The sequence below is a fragment of the Dermacentor albipictus genome, chromosome 5, assembly GCF_038994185.2.
Source record: "Dermacentor albipictus isolate Rhodes 1998 colony chromosome 5, USDA_Dalb.pri_finalv2, whole genome shotgun sequence".
NCBI classification, from domain to species: Eukaryota; Metazoa; Arthropoda; class Arachnida; order Ixodida; family Ixodidae; genus Dermacentor; species Dermacentor albipictus.
This window is the reverse complement of record NC_091825.1, coordinates 64,669,180-64,691,753: the sequence shown is the minus strand read 5'-3', so window position 1 is coordinate 64,691,753 and position 22,574 is coordinate 64,669,180. Positions and strand designations below refer to the sequence as shown.

The window sequence follows — 22,574 nt, the reverse complement described above, 5'->3', positions numbered from 1 at the left end:
ACCGGGAAGGCCTGGAAGCGTCGCACCGGTCGCCTTTGAAGAAGGCATTTGCAAGCCAGCGGAGCCGTACCGCCGGGAATAGGGGGGGGGCCTCGGACAATGGGGCCCAAGCGTCCCCCACCGTCCGCCTTTAAAGAGCGCATTGCAAGTCAGCGAGGCAAGACCGCAGGGAGCCGCCGGGTATGCCACCGCCGCACGGGCGCCTACCATTGGCCGAAAATGGCGTCATCTGAGTGGACTCTCCCATTGGCCGAACATGACGCGACATCCAGTCCTCGAAGGGTTGAAAAGAAGCATTCCAGAGATACCAGAGCATTCCCTGATTCACCTCTCTCGAACTTGTTGCCGCGGGCCACAGCGTCCGAGTTGCTGCCGGCCCGTAATGACTGTACGACTGTTCATTGACGTCTCTCTGTAAATAATGTAAAATAAATCCTCCAAGTTTGTTTTCATCACGAAGTCCGTCCTCGACTCCTACAACGTAGAAAGAGAAAATATCTATGGCAGGTCGCGAAATCGCGTGAACAAAGTGGCGACAAGATCAGTCTTAAGTACGACACTCTTAATTATAAATGGTCAGAAGTACTTGTTTGATGATAATAAAAATGAAGTGCTACCGGTAGTAGGAGACAAAACAGATACTACAAAGGTAGTAGAACCGGTCGGGTGACGGTGTCGACATAATGCAACGCTTATTTCCTTTCTTGTAATTAACTGCCGAAGCATTAAGAATAAGGTTGATGAATTTGCATCTCTAGTTCACATGGTGAACGCGTCCATTATTCTCGGTACTGAATCGTGGATAGCAAATTAAGTTGCTGATGATGAAGCAATCTCAGATCGATTTAAGTGTTATAGAACGGACAGAGACTTGCACGGTGGAGGTGTATTTATTCTTGTGCATTCTAGAATTTCTTCTTCCCAGATAAATTCTGGCGCCGATGAATGTGAGGGTGTACGATGCAGATTGACGCTTATTAATAGCAAAGTCCTAACTGTGTGTTAATTCTACCGCCCGCCTGATTCACATGCCGATGTGCTTATGCAGCTGGCGGTGACAGTTGACGCAGCTCAATCAGGCTTCATGGTAGTTGGAGGTGATTTCAATCCGCCTATTATTGAATGGAGTCATCGACCTCACTTCCACTCTTTTTCGGGTCGGTCCAGTCAAGAACTGATTACCTTGTTTTAATTTTTTATGTTACTTCAAACTCTTTTGGAACCGACACGTGGGAATTATATCTTAGATTTGTTATTCACAAATAAACATGAATTAGTCTGCTCCACTCAAGTGCTACCTGGAATAAGCGATCATAATGCAGTGCTTTGTGAAATGAATGTTGAACATTTAAGAGGCATTGGAACAGCAAGCAGACGAGTATGCAACTATGAAAAAACAAATGTAAGCGAGGAAAATGAAGCGTTGAATGAGTATCGGATGGTATTTGAAACATATGCCGACTACACTGGAGTAGTTGAATTATGGCTTATATTTAAGGACAAGATGTTTGAACTGAGGCAGCGCTTTTGTTCCGGCATGGACATTAACGAAAAGAAGTAAAAGTAAACCTTGGCTTACTCGGTAGTTACGCAGTCTAACACGCAGAACGTAACCAGCTTACAGCAAATATAAAGGAAAGACGACACATGAGCATGGCTTGCGTTACATGAAATAAACGAAAAAATGAAAGTTGCAGTGGTAGCTGCAAAGCATTCATTTGGAATTTAAATGGAGTCGAAATTAAAGGATAATCCAAAGGAATTCTGAAAACATGCAAAGAGAAATGGAAGAGACAAAGGCTATACCACCTACTGTGTCTGGTAACTGCTTTATTGATGATGACGTAGGAAAAGCTGAGTTCTTTAATACATATTTTAGCTCTGTTTTCATCTGTGCATTGTAACGGAGACATGATGGTACGAGTACCTTGAATTTCTAGCCGGTGATGAGTGTTACGGATGATGATGTTATTAGCATTATTGGTATGAGTCTCTGTTGCAGAATATGAGAATTGCTAAGGTTGGGTGTCCTGATGACTTGCCAAACAAGTTTTATAAATTTTGTGCTCAGTCGGTGGCACCTTACTTGAAGATTAAATTCGAAAAATTGCTTGACGAATCCTGCCTTCCAGATGACTGGAAAATTGCGAGCATAGTGACCATTCACAAATCTGTTCCTCGTGACACCGTCTCAAATTATAGGTTAGTATCACTAACTTTTGTTGCGTGCAGAACACTTCAACATATTTTCTATACTAGTATAGTAACACACATGGACGCACATTCATTGTTTAATCCTCGTCAGCATGGTTTTCGCAGGGGCCTATCTTGTACTACGCAGATGGCTAAATTTGAGCACTACCTGGCAGCGGCAGGTATTCGGAACAGGTAAAGGTATTCGAATAGGACATGAGCAGGTATTCGAATTTAAATATTTAGGTGTTTATTTTACTCCTACATTGAATTGGCACCTTCACGTCGATTATGTCGCTACTAAAGCATGCAATACCTTGGAATTTCTTCAGGGAAATGCAAACATTTTTCCACAGTCATATCGGGACGTTTTGTACAAGACTTATGTGAGGTCGATTCTGGAATACGTGTGTACGGTTTCGGACCCGCATATACGTAGAAATAAAAATAAGCTGGAGCGGGTGCAGAACATTCCTGCTCGTTTCGTATCTGGCATACGCGGGGCTCAATGCAGTGCATCGCGTACGAAGGAAGCACTCAACTGGGAATTACTAGACACGCGCCGTAAGAAGTTGAGGCTGAAGTTTTTTCATGCTTTTTATTGTTCAGCTGTTCGGGTTGATCACGAAAAGTTTGTGCAAGAGCCTTTTTATAGATCCAATCGTGTTGACCATGCTTTTAAGGTACGTGAACTTGCGACAACAACTGAATTTATTAGAATGTCTTTCTTTCCTAAAAGCATTAGGGAATGGAATAGACTGCCGAGTGATGTTGTGAGGGTTGAATCAAATGATGCTTTCTTTATGATGTTGTAGATTGTAGAGGTGTATTGCTAAGGGCTTTGCCTCTTTTGTCTTTTTTTTCGTTTTTATCTTTCTTTGTTATCACTGATAACATTGTGTAGGAGCAGAGGTGTCGTATGTACTACTTCTTGTACCTCCCTTGTCCCCCACTGTAACGCATTGGCGCTGTGGCTCCTTAATAAATAAATAAATTAAATAAACTAATTAAATAAATAATTAAAGTGTATGCGTCCATTCCTTTAGTCTACATCTGCAGTCATTCTTTCTTGCTGATTTTCGTTTGTATTCCTGAGAATTGTATTACGACCGCGGCGACAGCAGAGCCGTCAATTTCTTACAAGCGCGAAATGCTCAAACCATGTCCGAGTGATCGAAGGATGCACCACGGAGGGTAAATGCGGCATACAATTCCCAACTTCCTCGCGCTGAAGCCCGCAGCGTTCCCTTAAAAACGACGGTTTCCGTTGCTTTCTCATGACAACACAAGCTTGCTTTCACATGCAGCACACATGCTTGCTCGTGACAACAAAAGAAAATATAACGCATACAAATTCCGAACATCTGCACATGCCGCGATTCCCTCTTCATAAGACTACAGTACATAGAAGCTAGCTTGTAAAGATATTCGAAACGTATTCGGGGAATCTAATACGCGAATAGATGTCGGCGCTACACACTCGATAACACTACAAATGTTCAAGAACTTATCAACAGCAACTTACGAGGCGTGCTGCCAGAATGGGCTTTCTTTGAAGATGCGGAATTTTCGCACATGTAGTAAGTGCAGAGAAAAATGAGGGGAAGGTTTTTGTTTACAGTATTCATGCAAAGAATAAGGGAAAGCAAGTGGCAACAACACCTGGCTGTAAAGTTAACAAACAGATTTTCAGCATGTAAGAGCGATCGTTTATGCGTCCATTCCTTTCGTCTACATCTGCAGTTATTCTTTCTTGCTGATTTTCGTTTGTATTCTCGAGAATTGTATCGGGAACGCGGCGGCAGCAGAGCCTTCAATTTCTTACAAGTGTGAGATGCTCAAACCATGTCTGACTGATCGAAGAACGCACCACTGTAGGTTAAATGAGGCATACAATTCCCAACTCCCTAGCGCTTAAGCCCAGAGCGTTCCCAGAAAAACGACAGATTCAGTTACTTCCCACCCCATCATTTCCTCCTCTTCATTAGCTCTAGTATAACCGCTCTCCGTAGCTGTAGAAAGGCTGAAGACACCACTGGGAGCTGTCAAGGTCGCTTGCTCTGTGCAACGCTCAGAGCGGTGTTGAGCCTTGCGGCGTGATTGAGCATCCTGAATAGCTACGTGGAAGCGCTAGTTTTAAAGCGAAAAGCTTCACTACGCTCGTCAACACCGCGCTTCGCGCCAGCCCGCGTAAAGGCTGTTTCACATGGCGCGATTTTCAGTCAGCGACACAGCGAATTCCGTCGCTCAGCGACCGCCGCTGCGTCGTGGGCTTCCGCGACTGGATTCCAACAAGTTGGTCGTGCCGTCTCTCAGTCGCAGCGATCGGCGCGATGTGCGAGGGGCAATGCGTGTTTTACCGGGCGTTGGTAGCGCTGTGAAGCAATGTCGCGCGTCAGTTCTAGCTATGGTTGGTGGGCGTTTGCGGCTTAGGAGCTTCATGAACATTTTTCTTTTCTTCCGCTTACATAATTCGTTTGAAAGGAGAAGCTGCATGCTATCCAGGTCTGGAGACGGACCTGCTTCAACATAAGGCACGTACCTATTTGATCGCCGTCGTCGTCAACCTCTTCATCGCTACAAATTGCGCCAGCTACTTATATACATGCACCGTCAACGGTAGTTTGTTGTTCTGCACAAGCAAATACTCATCCAGGGAAAAAAGTTGCGGCTTCCATAGTAACAACGAAACTAAACGGAACCACCGATGCCGCACGCCATGCCCACGCTCATACTTGCGGTGTTGTGCAGCGCCTCACTCACCGTCCCTGCAAGCTGTCGTAAAGCCTCAACGCCTTTAAACGTTACATATGGTGTGCCTTTTCTATCATCAAATAAAAATAGGAAAATTCGAATATTTCACTAGTTTCCATGTTGTTTTATGCGAAGCATATTACTAGAGCTCAACCCAGCTCCTCAGGCGCGGCGGTGTCGCCTTCAATGACCTTTGACCCCATGCCATACCACGTAACACCATAACGTCACGACAGAGGAGAAACGGGGCTCCAACTCGCGCCGTCACTCGCGGCGGTATATAAGCAGCTGCGCTTGTTTCTAGGTGGCTTTGGCTCAACTCTTGCAAGATGGGCTGGGTGGGAATCGAACCAGGGTCTCCGGAGTGGGAGACGGAGACGCTACCACTGAGCCACGAGTACGATGCTTCAAAGCGGTACAAAAGCGCCTCTAGTGAATGCGGTGTTGCCTTAGAAACGAGCTGTTTCTAAGGCTCAGGCGTGCGTCGCTTGCTCAGGCACACATTTCGTTGCCGCGCCGAACGCTGCGTTGCTCGATGCTCACCGCGTCCAATGCGGGGCGCGTAGTCGCTGCGCCGTAGCCCATTGTCTTACACCCCTTGGCGGGTCGACGGAAACGCTGTCGCGTTCCACTCTTGAAGGCGAAGCAGAGTAACGCATGAGTTGTTTCTTCGTCTAGCCGAACCAAATATAGCCAACCAACAGCAGTTCACCAGCCTAAACAGTGGTTCAACAACTAAAATAAAGGCTAGTATGCTTCGCATCCTGGGCTTAACCTTAGCTAAGCCACAGCCATTTTTTTAATTAACGATGCAGGCATGGATACTTCGTGAGCAGGAGGCAACCTTGCGCATCGCTGCGACGGATATCGCGCTGTCGCAAACGCGTGTGAAAGCTGTCAGCGAAAATCACTCTGCGACGCGCGCGACAGAACGATTTCTTTTGCCCCAATCGCGCCATGTGAAACAACCTTAAGTCGGAATTGGCTCCGTAAGCGTGTTCGGAGTCGGCGCAGGTGGCCACTGCCGCGCGCTGTGCGTCATCGTTTGACGTTCGGCGCAAGCGCGTGTTTATCGCGGAGGCCGACTATGTAACCGCTTGCCACAGACTAGGCGTGCACATTCAACATGGAAGGAGAAGAGAGTGATACTACCGATACAGAGAGCTGTCTTTATGGCTGTACAGAAATCGCAAGACAATGTGCCTAAGAATGATGAGTAAAGAAGTTTAATAATCCTGCATAACTTATGGCATATATCATTTATAAGCAATTTGCATAACTACACAAGGCACACGTATAGCATAACCATAAGGTAACCAAAGCACAACCATAAGCTAAACCGTAAGCATTTCCATAACCTAAACCATAAGCACATCTATAAGCTAAACCGTAAGCATATCCATACCTGAAACCATAAGCATATCCATAAGTTAAACCGTAAGCATATCCATAGGCTAAATGATAAAGCGTAACCATCACCTAAACCGTAAGCATAACCATAAGCTAAACCATAAGGATCACAGAACCTTTTCGCTTCCAGATATCCAGGCTTAACCTCAGGTAAGCCCCAGCCATTTTTTCGGACTCCAAGGGGCAAGCAGACGCGATGAGCGGATCATACGCATCTCGGTAAGCGCTGAAAACTTTTCCCTTTTTTATTTTTACGCAAAAGTCTTAAGCGCTGCTCAAATTCAGCGAAAATCTATCGTGCACCTAGGCGCGCGTGCATGCGTGAGATTCGGGAAACAAGAGGTTAGGGCCACTGAGAATTGACAAGCGGAAAAATTTGCGGATTCATTAGGCATGTAGGGCCCTCTCGGCCATACGTATCGGCGACAAGGTAGCCTTGCTGCCTGCGGGATTATCTTACTGAGCTATACCGAATGCTCGATTGCGGTAGTCGGGAAGTTCAACCCCCCCACCCCTGTTTTGTTTTTACATGCTCCAGTGCACATCTGCAGGCTTTGACTGACGCCTGACACCGGCGAGAGACGCTGAGAGCGAGTGGGGCTATACTAATCCAAGTAGAACCAAATTAGGAAGGCCCACTAAGCTTGAACAAGACACTCCCTCACCAGAACAGTAATTGGCCTACCAGGTGCAGTATTCGGCCACCCCCTCCCACATGGCTCACTCAATTACCCAATGCACCTCAGGCCCCAGCAGCTGCGAAACACCTGACCAAGGCGGCGGTCAGTCCTCTAACGCAGTAGAGGGTGCTAAGAACCTCTGGATCAGCACGGGCCGCCAATACAAACTGACCCTTGCAACGTTTAAAATCGAGTGAGGCTAGCTTAGCAGGACTCTTTGAGGAATTATCAGTCATTGTTTGGGATATTATCTGCCTTAGTGAGATTAGAAGAACAGGTGAGGCTTACACAATGCTAAATAACGGCCACGTCCTCTGCTATAGAGGTCTCCCTTATAAGAAGCAATACGAGGTAGGATTCATTACCCGTAAGGACATAACGGGTAATTCTGCATAGTGTCTAATTCTGCAGCATTAACGAGAGGGTAGCCGTAGTCGTAATCAAACTTAGTAAGAGGTATAGATTAAAGGTAGTACAAGGATAATGCGGGTGTACAAGGATAAGTACACCCTCTTTACACCCATAAGGGTGTGAAAATTTCAAGAGTGTGCAGCCACCTGGTGGCATAGAGCTCAACCACACACAGTAGCAGTAACAAAACGTCTTCTTCTTTGCTGGTGGTATAAATTTTTCGCAGGAGTGTAATCATCAACACGTTCTTTGTGTAGATATTTAAAATGTTTTCCACTTGGTTAGAGCAATATTAGCTCTTTCTTTGGCTGCTGGTTAAGCTCTGCGCTGGACCATGCAGACCGATCAGGCCGCTCACGTACGTCTACGCTAAAGTTCCTTAATCTGCTTGAGTTTATGCCTACAGCCATCTGCCGAAACACCCAGCTTGCCTGTGGTTACCGGAATACCAGACACGGTCGGCGCTACGACGGAATGCTCGCAACGCACGCTGCTTCGATAGCTCTCGCTTGGGATCGACGGCCAAGCGGCTAGCGGAGAGGTTTCGCGCAGGCGGGTGCGCGCTCCAAAACAACCGGAAGTGGACGAAGTGACGTCGCATCATGACGCAGAACCAGTGAGGCGGAGCTTAGCCCCGACCACTCGGCGAACGAGTTGAGGAGGAAAAGCATGGCTAGGGAGGAGGGTAACTTGGAATCGCTTGTAGCTCCATCAATACGTAACGCTTCTCTTAATTATGGTGCGAATGTTCTACTTAAGCTGTACCCTACGCGCCTAGAAAACTTTTCCGAACCGTTTCAGGATTGGAGAGTTCGTATCTCCCTACCTGACTCCTCCATTTATTGGGATTTTGTAGCTTTTTTATTGAGCACTACGGTGGCTGTGGACCCTCTCTATATATCTTTCAGTATTTTTACATACGGGTCGTCTACACGCTGATTCCGTAATGCCTCCATGACTGCTGAGGTTCCGACTGATCAAACGCTTTCTCGTAATGAATAAAAGCTATGTATAAGGGTTGGTTACGTTTCCGCACATTTCTCCATCCCCTGATTGAGAGTGTGAATGTGGTCTATTATTGAGTAGCCTTTGCGGAATTCTGCCTGGTCCTTTGGCTGACAGAAGTCTAAAGTGTTCCTAATTCCATTTGCGATTACCTTAGTAAATACTTTTTAGACAACGGACAGTAAGCTGATCGGTCTATAACTATTCAAGTCTTTGGCGTCGCCTTTCTTATGGATTAGGATTATGTTGGCGTTCTTGAAAGATTTCGGTACGATCTAGGTAATCAGGCATTGCGTCTACAGGGTGGCCAGTTCTTCTGGAACAATCTGCCCACACACCTTCAACAAATCTGCGGTTACCTGATCCTCCCTAGCTGCCTTCCCCCCTTTGGATAGCTCCCAAGGCTTTCTTCATTTTTTCCGGCGTTACTTAGGGGATGTCAAATCCCTCTAGACTATTCCCTCTTGCATAATAGTCGTGGGCGTCACTGATACTGTATATATCTCTATAGAACTCCTCAGCCACTTCAACTATATTATGCATAATAACAATGATATTGCCGGCTTTGTTTCTTAACGCATACATCTGCTTCTCGCCTATTCCCAGTTTCTTCTTCACTGCTTTTAGACTTCCTGCGTTCCTGAGAGCAAAGGAACAACGTTCAACGCTACAGCGAACACTACAACGTTCCGTTGCGCAACTGTGTTTTGGCCGTTTCCCACCACATCTGAATTGTTCATAGCTCTTACCCTTTCCCTGTATTATCTGCCTTGCACTGTTTTCTTTGGTCTGTCATTTTGTTTGCAAGTTACATCTTTGAATTGTAATAATTAGCACATTTCATTGCTTTCTTCTGTTTTGACCAACAGTGTTTTGTTGCTTTAATTGTGACGCACTCCTGTATGAGCCTGTAAAAAGGCTTACAGTATTGCTAAATAAAATAAAAATAACCCTTTCCACACGTTAGAGCGATGGGATAGATAATTGAAGCTGAGTATCCCAAAAAATATCTATGCTGCGAGGCCAAATTGCAACGGCATTAATCAAACATTTAAACATAATTGTTACGCACTTTGCAGCGGTCTATGTAAGAAAGACTTCATTACCCTATTCATTGCTGCACCTCAGGGTTACGAGAACACCGCATTAAGTTGACCAGCCAGGTCATGAATCTTCCAGCTTGTTCGGCTACCTGGGGCCCGAAGGTGGCCACCAGCGTGGAAGTCGGTGTAGCGGTTTCTGGCGGCGTGTTAACTGTTACGTTTATGGTGACCGTGTCCGCTTGGATGTCTGAAAAGGCAGGAAATATTTGCTATTTACTTTGGCTGTAAAAACGTTTCTAAGAACAGAAGGAGAAACAGTTTGAATGGACACAGCTTTTGAGTGTGAAAGAAACTCTTTTGACAAGATGAAATCTTTTTTACGGTAGACCGCTGTATTGAAAAAATTATATAAACTATAGAGAAATGAAAGTGGACAAAATTAGATGGTCTCCAATACACCCTGTGGAGCTGTTTGGTCTGCAAAGCTGCAAACGACAACTAGTACAATTTATTGCGACGTAGCTTGAAATGATTCACACTGCTACATTCACATGCAAGTTGCATAATTATTAGCCTATGCCATTTCAATGGCCTGCGATTTGACTTGCGACGTTACTTCCTGCACCTACAACATGTGGACCAGCGAGACGTGAATTGCACTTAACCACACTCTGGCCGCGCCTCGTGTGCCCGATATTCTTCAGGAGTCCTCATTACACACACCCTTCGCATAGCACTGTCACAACCCAAACCATTTGGTAGGCGGGTCATTCTTTTACATACCAAAGTGCACTTACATGAGTCCCTGCTTTGTATGCTACAGTTGCCTCTACCCAGAAACTGCAGCTTATGAAATCGTACTTTTCACCGGGAAACGCTTGCGGCGAACGCTATGCGTGAAGGCGAGCTTTCTGGTCCTTTTACGCGGAAGTGCAACTGACAAGCTAACACAATGCGCGAATACCTGTTCGAAGCCGTTAAGGAGGCGGAGGTGGAAGGCGCCTGGAGGTGAAGATAATCGCGTGCGGCGGAGGTGCGCTTGGTTGCCCGTGACCTCATCTGCCTGTTGCTGCAGGTTTTGTTTACGATACGGACGTACCGAGTTCGTCTCCTGATAACATCGTCCTCGCGTGCCGTATGCTGTGTGTGCGAGTGAAAGCGTGTGACGTTGAGCCGACGATTGTGGCTCAATATCGCGTGTGCAAGGGAGGACAACAGGGGGAAGCACGCCGTGTTTCTATTGAGTGGGAGGGGGGGGGGGGGGAGGCGTTTTACTGCGTCGGCTGGTGCGTAAATGGTACGGCTGCGCGCACCCCGTCTTCAATGGGATGTGCGACGTGGTCAGTGCCGGCGCCTAGGCGCACCGAGGGCCAAGTTTCGTGCGGGCTATAGCACCCACGCGATTTCACATCGCATGCGTTCGCGAAGTGAAACGTCACTATAACTGTTTTTTCATCTACCTGGCCGGCGCCGCGGTAGCGCGGAGGCGAGCGCTATCTGTTGGTGCAGAAAGAAACCCAACGGCGCACGCTACGTGTGCCCTTGCACTGTTTGTCTATGGCAACGACAGACCCATTGGGAAATAGACTTATGGGGTTTCACTGTAGAAATTCACCGACAATTACGGTACTCCCCAGGGCGAAATTTGAGCGCAGCTGTATACCTGTTTTCACTTCGTGGTTTACTGGGTGGTGCGGACAATCTTTCTCGTGCAGCACGTTGGAAACGAAGCGAAGTGTGGCGCGACTGCCTCGCTAACCTGGAGATCGCGAGAGTCGGCGCCTGGGTGAGGCGTGGGCGCGATTCACAGCAGCCCCCGGCGGCATATCTACCAGACGACGCGCGCTACTGTGGCGCCGCCTGGTAGCCATCGTCGCCGCACTATGCTTTTCTTCTCACGCTTTCGCAATACCTCCTCCGCTTTCCGCCTCATGGTACCACTGAACCCTCCTCTCCGTTTTTTTCCACGCATCTTACATGCCCCGTTCCGACCCATGTTCGCTTTTATCTTTCGCCTTGCTCGTTCGCTTGGTTGTTGCTCGTTCGTTTGCTCGTACGCTCGCCGCAGCAACAGTTGACACTGGAGGGAGCTGTGCCCACAACGTCAGCATTACGCGTGTGTTGCACTACCAAATGTGCCATGGTGGTGGCTGTGTCTACGTCCACATTCTTGGTACTTATGTATCCATTAGAGAACAACGAAACTGCTAGACAGCACTATTAGAGGCCGTTTTTCGCGGAAGATATGACAGGCTGCGTGCCGTTCTGATGTCTTGGGCCAAGATGGTTTTCGCTTCGCCCGGAGAGCGCCCGCCACGCGTTCGCCACTGTCGCAATGCCAGCTTGAGCCTGGTGACACTCGGCCCCGCATCCCTCGACGAACTCCGTGCAAGGGAGGACCTGGAACTTCGTGCCACTCGGGAGAACACCACACGCGCTTGCCGAGGTCAGACGTGCCTAAACACTGCTCCACGGCACGTACTTCGGCCCGAACCGCCGCCCCCAGCCGGGGGCCCCCGAGGCACCGCGAGCGCCACGGCTCGCCTCGAAACCCCGGTGACTCCGGCTCCCCAGCTCCGGCGAGACGCTCGGCCGCCGCGACGGCGAAAACTGCCGGTCGCTGCTATCTCGAGTGCGCACGACTACACCAACGCTTTCATACAGCATGGAGGTTCAGGTGCAAGGTACCGACATGGACCCGAGCCAGTATGACCCTCGGGACTGGACCCAAGTCCTGAGAACACAGGCGAATCACCGGAAAACCAGAAAAGCGACCCAAGATCCAAGCGCCGATCCTACCGGTCGGGAATCGCAGAGTCAGCCGCGGGAAACGCGGGATACCGCCACAACTCCCGCACCACACAGCTCCTCGACGCAGCTACGCGTGCTCCGTACAGCTGCACAAAAGATCAAGCAGCTGCCGGCTCTTCCGCCAGACGAATATAAAGTCGTCTTCCGCTCCCAGGGAGGCCTTGACCTGACGATGCTCCAGCCACGCTACCTCCTTACCGCTCTCATGCAGGCCGCTGCACTTACCGACCCCTCCACGCTGACACTTCGAATTCACCCGGTCAATAACACTTGCATAGTGTCTGCGGCGAATCAAGATGACGCTCTCAAGCTTGTGCAACTCCAGCACATCATCTACAACCAATGTGAGTATGCCATGGCGGCATATATCGCACCCCCTGATGGCTCAGTTAGGGGAGTCATCACGAACGCCTACTGGAAAGAATCGCCGCAAGAGCTTCTAGCAGACTTGATCGCCCGCAACCCCTACGCTACTATACTAGATGCTCGACGGATGGGTCTTACACGCTCTATACTTATCACCTTCGGTCACGCCATCGTCCCCCGAAAAATTGTTTATGGCGGAGGACTGCATATGTGCACGCCTTACACACCAAGGATCGAGACCTGTAGCAACTACCGGACCATAGGCCACCGCACAGATGTTTGTATCCAACCTAGGACACACAAGTGCCCCAGATGCGGCGAGTCACACCCGAAGGAACCAAATCCAACATGCACTCCCGTTTGCATCATTTGCCAAGGCCCGCACTTGTCCGGAACCCGGGAATGCGAGCACCGCCACCTACACAGGACAACGAAGCCTACCCCCGAACGCGAAGCACGATCCCGGCGACAAGACGACCACAACTCACCGCGCAGTTCAGGATTACAACGCTCGGAACCATCTGCCGGCCTACAAACAGGGCGCTCTAAGAGCTCGGACCGACCGACATGGGCGGACAAGCTGAAGACGCCCAACGTGAACATAAAACTGGCAAGCAACACCCCGCATACCCCGGACCCCCGCGACCAGGAGCTTCGGGCTCTGCGTGTGGAGGTAAGCCGCCTCACAACACTTTTAACACACAACCCCGTTCCCCCCTCCACACCCCAGCAACCCTCCCCAGAGCGAATCCTCCCACCCACTGCAGAATCACCCACCGCACCTGCCATACCCGCCTCACCCCCCCATAAAAAGAAACGCACATCGGACTCGCATGCCGATTATCAGGCTGATCTTAAAGACTTGGAATCCAAATTTGACGCCAAATTGGTAGCTCTGGAGACGCGCCTCGAAACCAAGTTCACAACACTCGCCGAACAGCTATCTTCTCGCCTTGAGCAACAGATGGACACACTTTTCACACGCTTAAGCCTAACTCTCGAACGTACTTTTGCACAATTTGAGACGCGCCTTCAGAGGCTAGAGACAAACACCAGCTCTTCACAGGAGGTTTCCCCTACCTCCATCCTACACCTACCTACTCCTCCTGTTCCACTACCACCACGAGAACCTATCCTCGCCCCACCCACGCTCCAGTATGGCGGGCCGGGATAATTCTACCCACCTATCACTAATTCAATGGAACTGCCGCGGCTTTCGGGGCAAGCGCGCGCCGCTGCAGCTCTTAATACCTACCCTCCCTGCCATACCTAAGATCCTTTTGTTGCAGGACACACAACACCAAGCCAAACTTCCCAGTTACCACGCAGTACACTCAGACACCACCGCCAACCCTCGGGTATCCACACTGATACATCGCACTATTACCTTCCAAGAACACACAATCACCTCCACCACTCCGTGTGTCCTCATTGAAATCATCCCCACGAAACGTAATACACCTCCGATCTTTATTGCCAACATATACCACACCCCGCGCCAAGCTATGACCACTCTCGATACTCTACTCCATAAAATTCATAGCATCGCGGGCCGAAATCCCCTACTCATAGGAGGCGACCTTAATTCTCAGCATACAGACTGGGGTTATCGGTACACCACAGCACGGGGTCGCAGGCTTTGGACTACTGTCCAAGACCTGCGCCTTACTACACATAACAACTTTCACACACCAACCCGAATTGGCAACAGTGTAACCATGGATACTAGTCCGGACCTTACACTTAGCCGTTGCCTCAAAGGTATCTCGTGGTCCCGAACGCAACACACACTCGGAAGCGACCATTACATGATAGCCATCCAAATACCTCACACACAACACAGCCCTCGACTCCTCACCCACAATCTTATCAAATGGGATGCAATCCGGTCCGCACGACAAAAACACCCAGACACCCCGATACAAGACATTGATCAGTGGGTCGCATCTCTCCTAAACGATATAACCGCACACACGCAACACATTACCACGTCACCCGACACCCCAACACTGGACACGCGCCTAGCCCACCTCTGGGAGGCACACCACAGCATCCTAGAGAGATGGAAAAGCCAAAAACATAACAGAAAGCTAAAACGAAGACTGGCCACGCTACAGACACAAATCGCTGCACACGCCGAGGAGCTGTGCCGTTCCAACTGGGGTCAGGTGTGCAACAGTATATCTGGCAACCTCTCTACCAAGAACGCATGGCAACTCCTACGGCATCTTGTTGACCCCACACACTCGCGCACAGCATCACAACATCACATCACACGCCTCATCCACAACTCCACGCTCTCCCCCGACACCCTTCTGGACCAACTCCGGACAGAACACACGGCACCCGGCACCTCCCCCCCTCTACCACCCTACACAGGAGCCGCGAATGAGGCCCTTGACACCGATATTTCGGAACAAGAGGTCCGCATGGCCCTGCAAAACATCCGCACAAGCACTGCACCGGGAAAGGACAGAATAACAAACTCTATGCTCCGTAACCTGGACGATCAATCTATCACACAGATTACAAAATATTTTAATCAATGCTGGAGAGAGGGCACCCTGCCACAGTCCTGGCGCCATGCCAAAATTATCTTCATCGCGAAACAGAACAAACCCCACACCATATCAAACCTCCGCCCCATATAACTCACATCATGTCTCGGGAAGCTTCTGGAGCATGTTGCTTTTAACAGACTCAATCAGCATATGCACGACCACAACCTATATCCGCACAGCATGGTGGGCTTCCGCCAAGGTCTCTCCGCCCAAGATGCAATGCTTCAATTGACGCACGACATCTTTGACCCTCTCATCCCCGCTCATACTAAAGCCGTCTTGGCCCTGGACTTGTCCAAGGCCTTTGATCGCGTAGAACACCAAGCGATCATGGCGGCTCTCTCCCCCCTCGATGTAGGCGCCCGCATGTACGCGTACATACAAGCGTTCCTCTCGGGACGCACGGCCGAGGTTCATATGGGCTCCCATGCGTCCCCTCCGTACACCCTCAGCGGAGTGGGTACTCCGCAAGGTTCTGTCCTTTCCCCTTTTCTCTTCAATTCCACACTCATTCCCTTAGCCCATGCTCTTCAAGATATCCCTCACCTTCACCACACCCTCTATGCAGATGACATCACTCTGTGGACCACCCACGGCAGTGATGGTGACATAGAGGAAACCTTACAAACCGCTGCAAACATCACACAACAGCACGCACAAAGCATTGGTCTATCCTGTTCCCCGGAAAAGTCTCAGATAATTTTCATGCGTCCCTCACCACGTACTCTTCCCACCGCCCCAATCACCGTTACTCTGGCCGGACACTCCATCCCGGAGGTCGACACACTGCGGATCTTGGGCCTACACATCCAGAGCAACGGCCGGAACACTTTCACTATCCGGAAACTCAAGCGGGTGACGGAAGCGCTGTCGCACCTCATCCGAAGAGTTTCCGGCAAACACTATGGCATGAAGGAGCGCGATTTGTGTCGTCTCATTCATGCCTTCATACTTAGCCGTTTCCTCTACACAATACCATATCTTCGACTTCGACAAGAAGAAATCGCCACCCTAGATGCTATGCTTCGCAAAGCCTACAAGGTGGCCCTACACCTCCCCCCTAACACGCAAACCACCAAACTTCTCCAGCTTGGGCTCCACAACACCACACACGAACTCATAGAGGCCCACAGGCAAGCACAATACACTCGTTTAGCTCAATCTATCACAGTACGTTACATACTAGACGCTCTCCGAATTCACATACCAGCAGCCGACCCCACACTCCTATCGGTTCCCCGCCCCATACACACTCAGCTCACAGTAAAACCTCTCCCTCGGAACACCCACGCCACCTATCATTCGGCCCGCCGCAAAGCCCGCGCAAAAGCTCTACACAAATACTACGGTAACGAAGCTGACGCCGTATGGGTGGATGCGGCCTGCACGGGCGACGACGCGATAGCTGTAGCCGTCGACAATACTCTCCAACCCATCGCAACTCTCCACCTTCCTGGCGCATCCACCCCGGAATCCTCGGAAGAAGCGGCGATCGCGCTTGCCCTTACACACACAATGCTCGGTACGTCCTTTCCGACTCAAAAACCGCACTCCTAAATTTTGCACGAGGACGAGTCCACGAGACCGCCTTCCGCATTCTCAGCTCGCCCTCCGCAAACCCGCCCCGCCAGGTGCAACTGATCTGGGTGCCTGCGCACTCTGGGAACCCCGGCAACGAAGCCGCCAATGACCACGCCCGAGGTCTCATCAACCGGGCGGCGGCGGAATCGGAGTCGAGCTCTTCCCGGGAGCGCATGCACTCTTTAAGCGAGCTGACCCAGGCATATCGCGCCGAACGTCAGCTATACTCCCCGCCCCACCAATCCCTTGGCAACTATCACCAAATACTATGGCGCCGCATCCAGACCCGCACCCTTCCGTCCCCCTATTTCCTCTCCCGCATCCGCCCGGGAGCATACACCCCCTCGTGTGCTCAATGCACTCACCCCCATGCTACGCTTACCCACATTCTCCTTGAATGCCCGGCGGACCCTCCCCCGCGGGGCCCGGAGCTCCTGAATACATGGGAGGAATGGGAGACCCTCCTGCGCTCGACGGACCCGGCCAGGCAGAAGATCGCCACTGACCGGGCCGCCCACGTCATGGAACTCCATGAACTCACAAACGTATAGCGCAGTGGGGTCGTGCGGGGACCCTGGGACCTACGTGCCCGAACCTCTTGGTCAATAAAGTTGTTTCTCTCTCTCTCGTGCCACTCGTATGCTGGGCCAGTGGCTCAGTCAACGGGCCACCACCATCGATCTCCCTGTGGATCCCCCCCTGCCTACTACCGCTTCGAAGCCTCTCCAGGACGGCCCCCAGTACAGGAGCCCCATGCTTCGGTCCCGCTCCCCCCCTCCGACGACGAGGACACGGATATATTCAGCTCCCGGAAACGTGCCCGCGAGACGGATAGCGTGGACGAGGAGCCAACCGGCGACGGAAGCAGCCGTCGAGCTCTCCCCCCAGCCCGGAGCAGCTAGCACACGGCAGCCAGCTGCCACGTGCGGCCACCGGACCACGGCAGCGCCATTTCCCCACACTCCTGCGAAACAGCCGCCACCTCGTCTCTGCTTGACGGAGGCCCTCCAAAAAGGGCGAGCGCCACCTATCGACATCCCGCCGAGTCTACGGCCGCCTCCTCCGCGTCCCCTCCGAGCAAGGGCGCGCCCCCACATTACTAGACTGCCACATCAGGGCCCCGATAACCCCGCGGCGCGGTTTCTGAAGGACCCAGCATGCCAGCCTGCTTCGCGGCTGAAGCCAAAGGGGAAGAAGACGCAGAAGAAGAGGAAGGAGCCTGCCCATGTTTCCCGTTTGTCTCCCGGGGCAACGGACGACTCGCGGCGCCCACCTGTTACCCTGGTCACACCCAGCGTGCCTACAGCTGCAGTACAGAGAGGGACACCATCCGCCCGCGAGTCCACCACGTACGACTTCACGCTGGTGCAGTCCAAGAGGGACCTGCGGCGTGCACGAGCCCTGGAGACTGCTGCACTCCCGGTTGACCCTGCGGTTGTCGGTACGGTGCTCTTCCGTCCCTCGGCGCCCGGTGGAACCTTCCGAAGAGCACCACGCCTTTCACTCGCTGCAACTTTCTCTTCGCGGCCAGGTGTTGCAGTGGTTCGCGTTAACCATAAATGCAACATTTTGGCAGCCGATACTACCACACGGGAGTGCCTGGAGGAGCTGCTAGCAGTCACTGAGCTGCACGGAATCGCAGTGACTGCCCGACTGCCAGCCGAGCGCGGCAAGAGCACCGGCTTCCTGCACGGGTTGTCGGGTTACCCGCGGACACGGACCTGCTGGGAGCCATCGAGTCGAGCGTTCCCGTGCTATCGGCAACAAGGGAGGAGAGCACCATCATCATCCGATTAAAACAACACTAAAACTCCCTAGTGTTGGGGACGCAAGCGGCTTGCGTATGCAATAACTAGGGGCGACGTTACTGCGCATGCACAGACCGCTACGTCTACTTGCGTCCTTGGGTTGTTGGAGCGGCCGAAAACATCGCTGCCCCTAAGAGGTCACGTTACCCACGTGACTCTTGCGGTGTAGGAGAACTTACGAGTAGCTAGCGGGTAGATAATCTAATAAATATTTCGCCAAGTGTCGACAGATGTCGTTTTTATGTGTATTAGAGAGGTTTAGCGTGTCTGGTATTCGGATAAACACAGTTGGGATGTTGGGGCGGAGCCATAAACGGGAGCGTCCTGCTTGGTGCATCCACCTGGCGGTTCAAAGCTCAAATCGACAAAAGCAGCTAATATTGCTGTAACCAAGTCTATTCTACTTCGCTGCCGGTGTAAATTATCGGCACTGGCCTAATTGTGTTGCTGCCAAAAATTTATACCCGCAGCAAAGCAAAATACACTTGGTTACTGCAATATTAGCTGTTTTTGTCTGTTTGAGCTTTGCGCCACCAGGTGGCAGCACCATGCAGGCCGCTCTAGTTCATGGCTCTGCCCCAACGCCCCAGCCTGCGTTTACCCGATTACCAGACTCTGTAAACCTCCCTATTAACTGTTTCTAATAAAAAGAGTTTAATGTACTTTACTTCATATGCTTCATTTCATATTTTATAACAAGATAACGCAGCAACGATCAGACGGTGGTGCTGCGAGCGCATGGGACCTCATTGCGGTTTGCGTTTGGGGCCGCTAACCTATAACACGTTTCTGCTTGCGTACGCAAACGCACCCAAGCGCTTGGGGCTTCAACGCCTTGCGTCCCCAATACTAAAACTCTGTAATGAACAGACTGCACGGAAGAGGCAGCCCCGTGTGCTTGGATTGCGGCGAGGAGGAGACGCTTGAGCACCTTCTGCTCCGCTGCCCAGCCTTCGATGTTGAGCGCACTGCGCTCTTTGCGTCATACCGTCGAGTGGGACTGCCCTGTGACTCTGAGGGAGCACTTCTCTTTCCGGCAGCCCACCTTTCCATCGTCAAGAAATTGCTTCCTGCCCTATTTGACTTTTGTTGTGACACGCAGCCGAGAGCGCAGCTGTAAGCCCTGCATTGCTTCTTCAACCTTCTCGTTATTTTCTCCCGCCTTCTTTTCCTTCTCTCCCTGATCTTTTTCTCCCCACTCTCCTTTCCCTGTGCAGCGCTGTTGAGGTGTCCTCCTCTGAGAGACAGTTACGGCACTGCACTTCTCTCTTCCTCTCCTTCAATAGTCACTACACATACTCTATTAGAGGCCACCTCAGCAAATGCGCACGAACCATTCTTTTTGTGTAACCTAACAGCATACTGTCTCTGAAAAGTGAGGGTGAAAGAGCAGGCACAGTGGCTTTAATAAAGAACAATCGTCTACGTGCTGTGAGCGTTCGTGAGACAATATCTGCAGATAACACTTTTTTCTCCTTTTCGTGGTCGTAAAATACCGCTCTTACTATATATAGGTTTTCACTTTAACACTGGTGTCATTACATCACACGTTTGCAAAAACCAATAAGAAGAAAATATATTTTGTGCCTTTAATTTCATTGGTTACATTGTGTAGCACTTCTGACACTTTACTTTCTCCACATTCTGTGCCACCACATCACACAAGCATCACACATCACCAGCATCACACAACTTGAAGAATGGGTAAATGTCTTACTGGTGTTCTCTAAGGTCACACTCGTTGTATTAGCAGAAATGGGTTGAGAGTTCCTTAGAGCATCTCTTGTTTTGGTGCGGTCTGCAAATCTCACGGACATTTCTCCCTGGTGTACGGACATTTCAAACTGTAAAGGAAAGGATGACTTTTTATTTTTGCTGTCCAATGTCCCCATGCCATAAGCAAACGCCAGTTTTAGTGAAACTTAGCGTACATGGCTCATTCTTAATACACTTTTTCAAGAAAGATGGTACGTGACAAAAACGGCGTTCACACACTTGGTCTTAGAGAAGTAAACACATGCATTGACGTCGCTATTCAATGAGTTCTAATTACCAGAGAGCCATTCCTACGTTATTTACATTTCAGGTATTCCAGTGAACGCAACCAGCATATCAAGGGCCCAAAGTGTTTGCTGACAATACTTTCATTGCTATGGAAATTTGCATTCCTATTTTACACATGTGCCTAGGTTTCGTTTGATTAGACCAGCTGCTACAAGTTCATGCGGACAGCTTTTAAGGTGCCCTGCAAATCTAGTATTTGAATGCAATAAGTAAGAGTTGGCAGATGATGGTCACATGTGCAACAGAAACTATGCACACATGGCCAGGAAGTGGCTCAGTGAATAAAAGCCAAGTAGCACAATACATGATCGTCCATCTACGTCAAATAAATTTTTAAATCTTAAACGTTTCTGACTGCTTAAAGAGGCTCTGAAATGCCTTTGAATATGCGTAGTAAGAAAACGCATCCAATCTGTAAAAGAGGCTTCTGTGAGCAAAGCATTAATGCACTGTATGTGGCAGGAAATTTACAATCTCGTAGCGAAAATGGTGAAAAATCTCCCTTGGCAACACAAAATTGCAGTAAAACATTCTCAGCAGTAAGTTAATTGTTAAGATTCCATGAAATAAATGAAACATATGCGTCTGCGATCTGATAAAGACTGTAAAATCACTTCATCTTTGCACGGCCGGTCTATGCACGATATTTATGTAATGCTGCTGCTGCTGCGCCTCCGATTTAGCAGCATCATGCTACGTAGCATGCTCTACCTGGCTGCCACGAAGTACCGCATTTACTCGATTCTAATGCGCCCTCCATTGTAACTCACACCCGTTTTCTGTGACCCCCCCCAAAAAAAAAGAAAAAAAGGAAGTGCAATAGCGCGCACGTCGTGCTTTCATATCGAAATACTATTTTCTCTCATTTAAAAAAAAAACAGTTTTATTCCAAATGCACTAAAGTTGGTACGAATAAAAACACAACGTACCTTGCAACTAACCTTAACACAACGTACCTTGCAACTAAGATTCTTAGTGCGCCGGTACGAGTTGCGTGGGGCAATAGATATCGCTCGTCGTCGCCATCAGACAACTTCTCATCGATATTAACAGACCAAAGCATTTCATCCACGGTGCCGTCCATGGCAGATGGGATCGTGCACCATGCATCTTTCGCCCATACAGTAAAGTCCTGCAGCGAGGCACGCTTTATTTTATTGGCAAGCGTGAATTCGTGGCACCCGCTGACAAGCCATTCGGTGTAGAGCGCCCGAATTCTATCTTTCACTGGCTTGTTCAAACCAACATCGAGTGGCTGGAGCCGCGATGTCATGCCACCGGGTATCGCGACAAGTTCGGTGTTGCATGCAGCCAGCTTGTCCTTGATACGCTTATCAAGGTGGCACCTGAACGCGTCGAGCACAAGCATCCCAGGCAGACCCAAACTTCCGCCAGGTCTCTTCCGCCAAACGTTATCAATCCAGTCAGCGACCAAGTCCGTGCTCATCCAACCTTTTTTATTTGCACGCACAAATCGCGCCACTCGAAAACATGACTCCTTCCGGGAGAGTCTTCCGTCTGGAGGTACGGGGGCTGCTCGTGCCCATCCACACTGCAACAAAGCATTGCGGTGATTCTAGTTTTGTCGTGGCCGGAAGGCAAAATGCGCACTTGCTTCGCAACCTTTTTTTTCAACAGTTGTGACCGTTTCTATGGCGCAACTTCAAAACGTACCACTGAAAACTGAAATTTCTCTTCATATTCTTCTGGCAATTATTGGCATATCCTTGTTCGCCTTCGAAGAGAAAAGTCTTTTCTCTTCATAAAATTTGACAGCACCTGCTCGCTTTGAAGTCACTCCGCTTGAGCCCTAGCTTTCTGTGGCTAACTGCATCGCCCGTACGTTGAGCAGATCGGTCGTCACAGGCCGCTGTGCCGCTCGATGTT

The 22,574-nt window shown here is 50.0% G+C and overlaps 1 protein-coding gene across 11 annotated transcripts in view; it reads right to left on the bottom strand.

Moving 5' to 3' along the window:
* Nucleotides 1-22,574, bottom strand: part of LOC135911706 (uncharacterized) — a 288,230-nt gene that overhangs the window by 144,096 nt on the left and 121,560 nt on the right. For 8 of the 11 annotated variants that reach the window (XR_011514481.1, XR_011514486.1, XR_011514482.1 and 5 more), the window contains 2 exons: nt 20,341-20,467; nt 9,560-9,743 (listed from right to left, as the gene is read on the bottom strand). Coding sequence is in view for 5 of the 11 variants with exons in the window: in XM_070538435.1 (XP_070394536.1) it covers nt 9,565-9,743; nt 20,341-20,467 (306 nt within the window). In the remaining 6 variants the exon portion in view is untranslated. Of the gene's footprint in view, nt 1-9,559; nt 9,744-18,088; nt 18,235-20,187; nt 20,468-22,574 lie in introns of those variants that run through there. The other 3 variants (XR_011514484.1, XM_070538436.1, XM_070538439.1) reach the window with 3 other exon arrangements.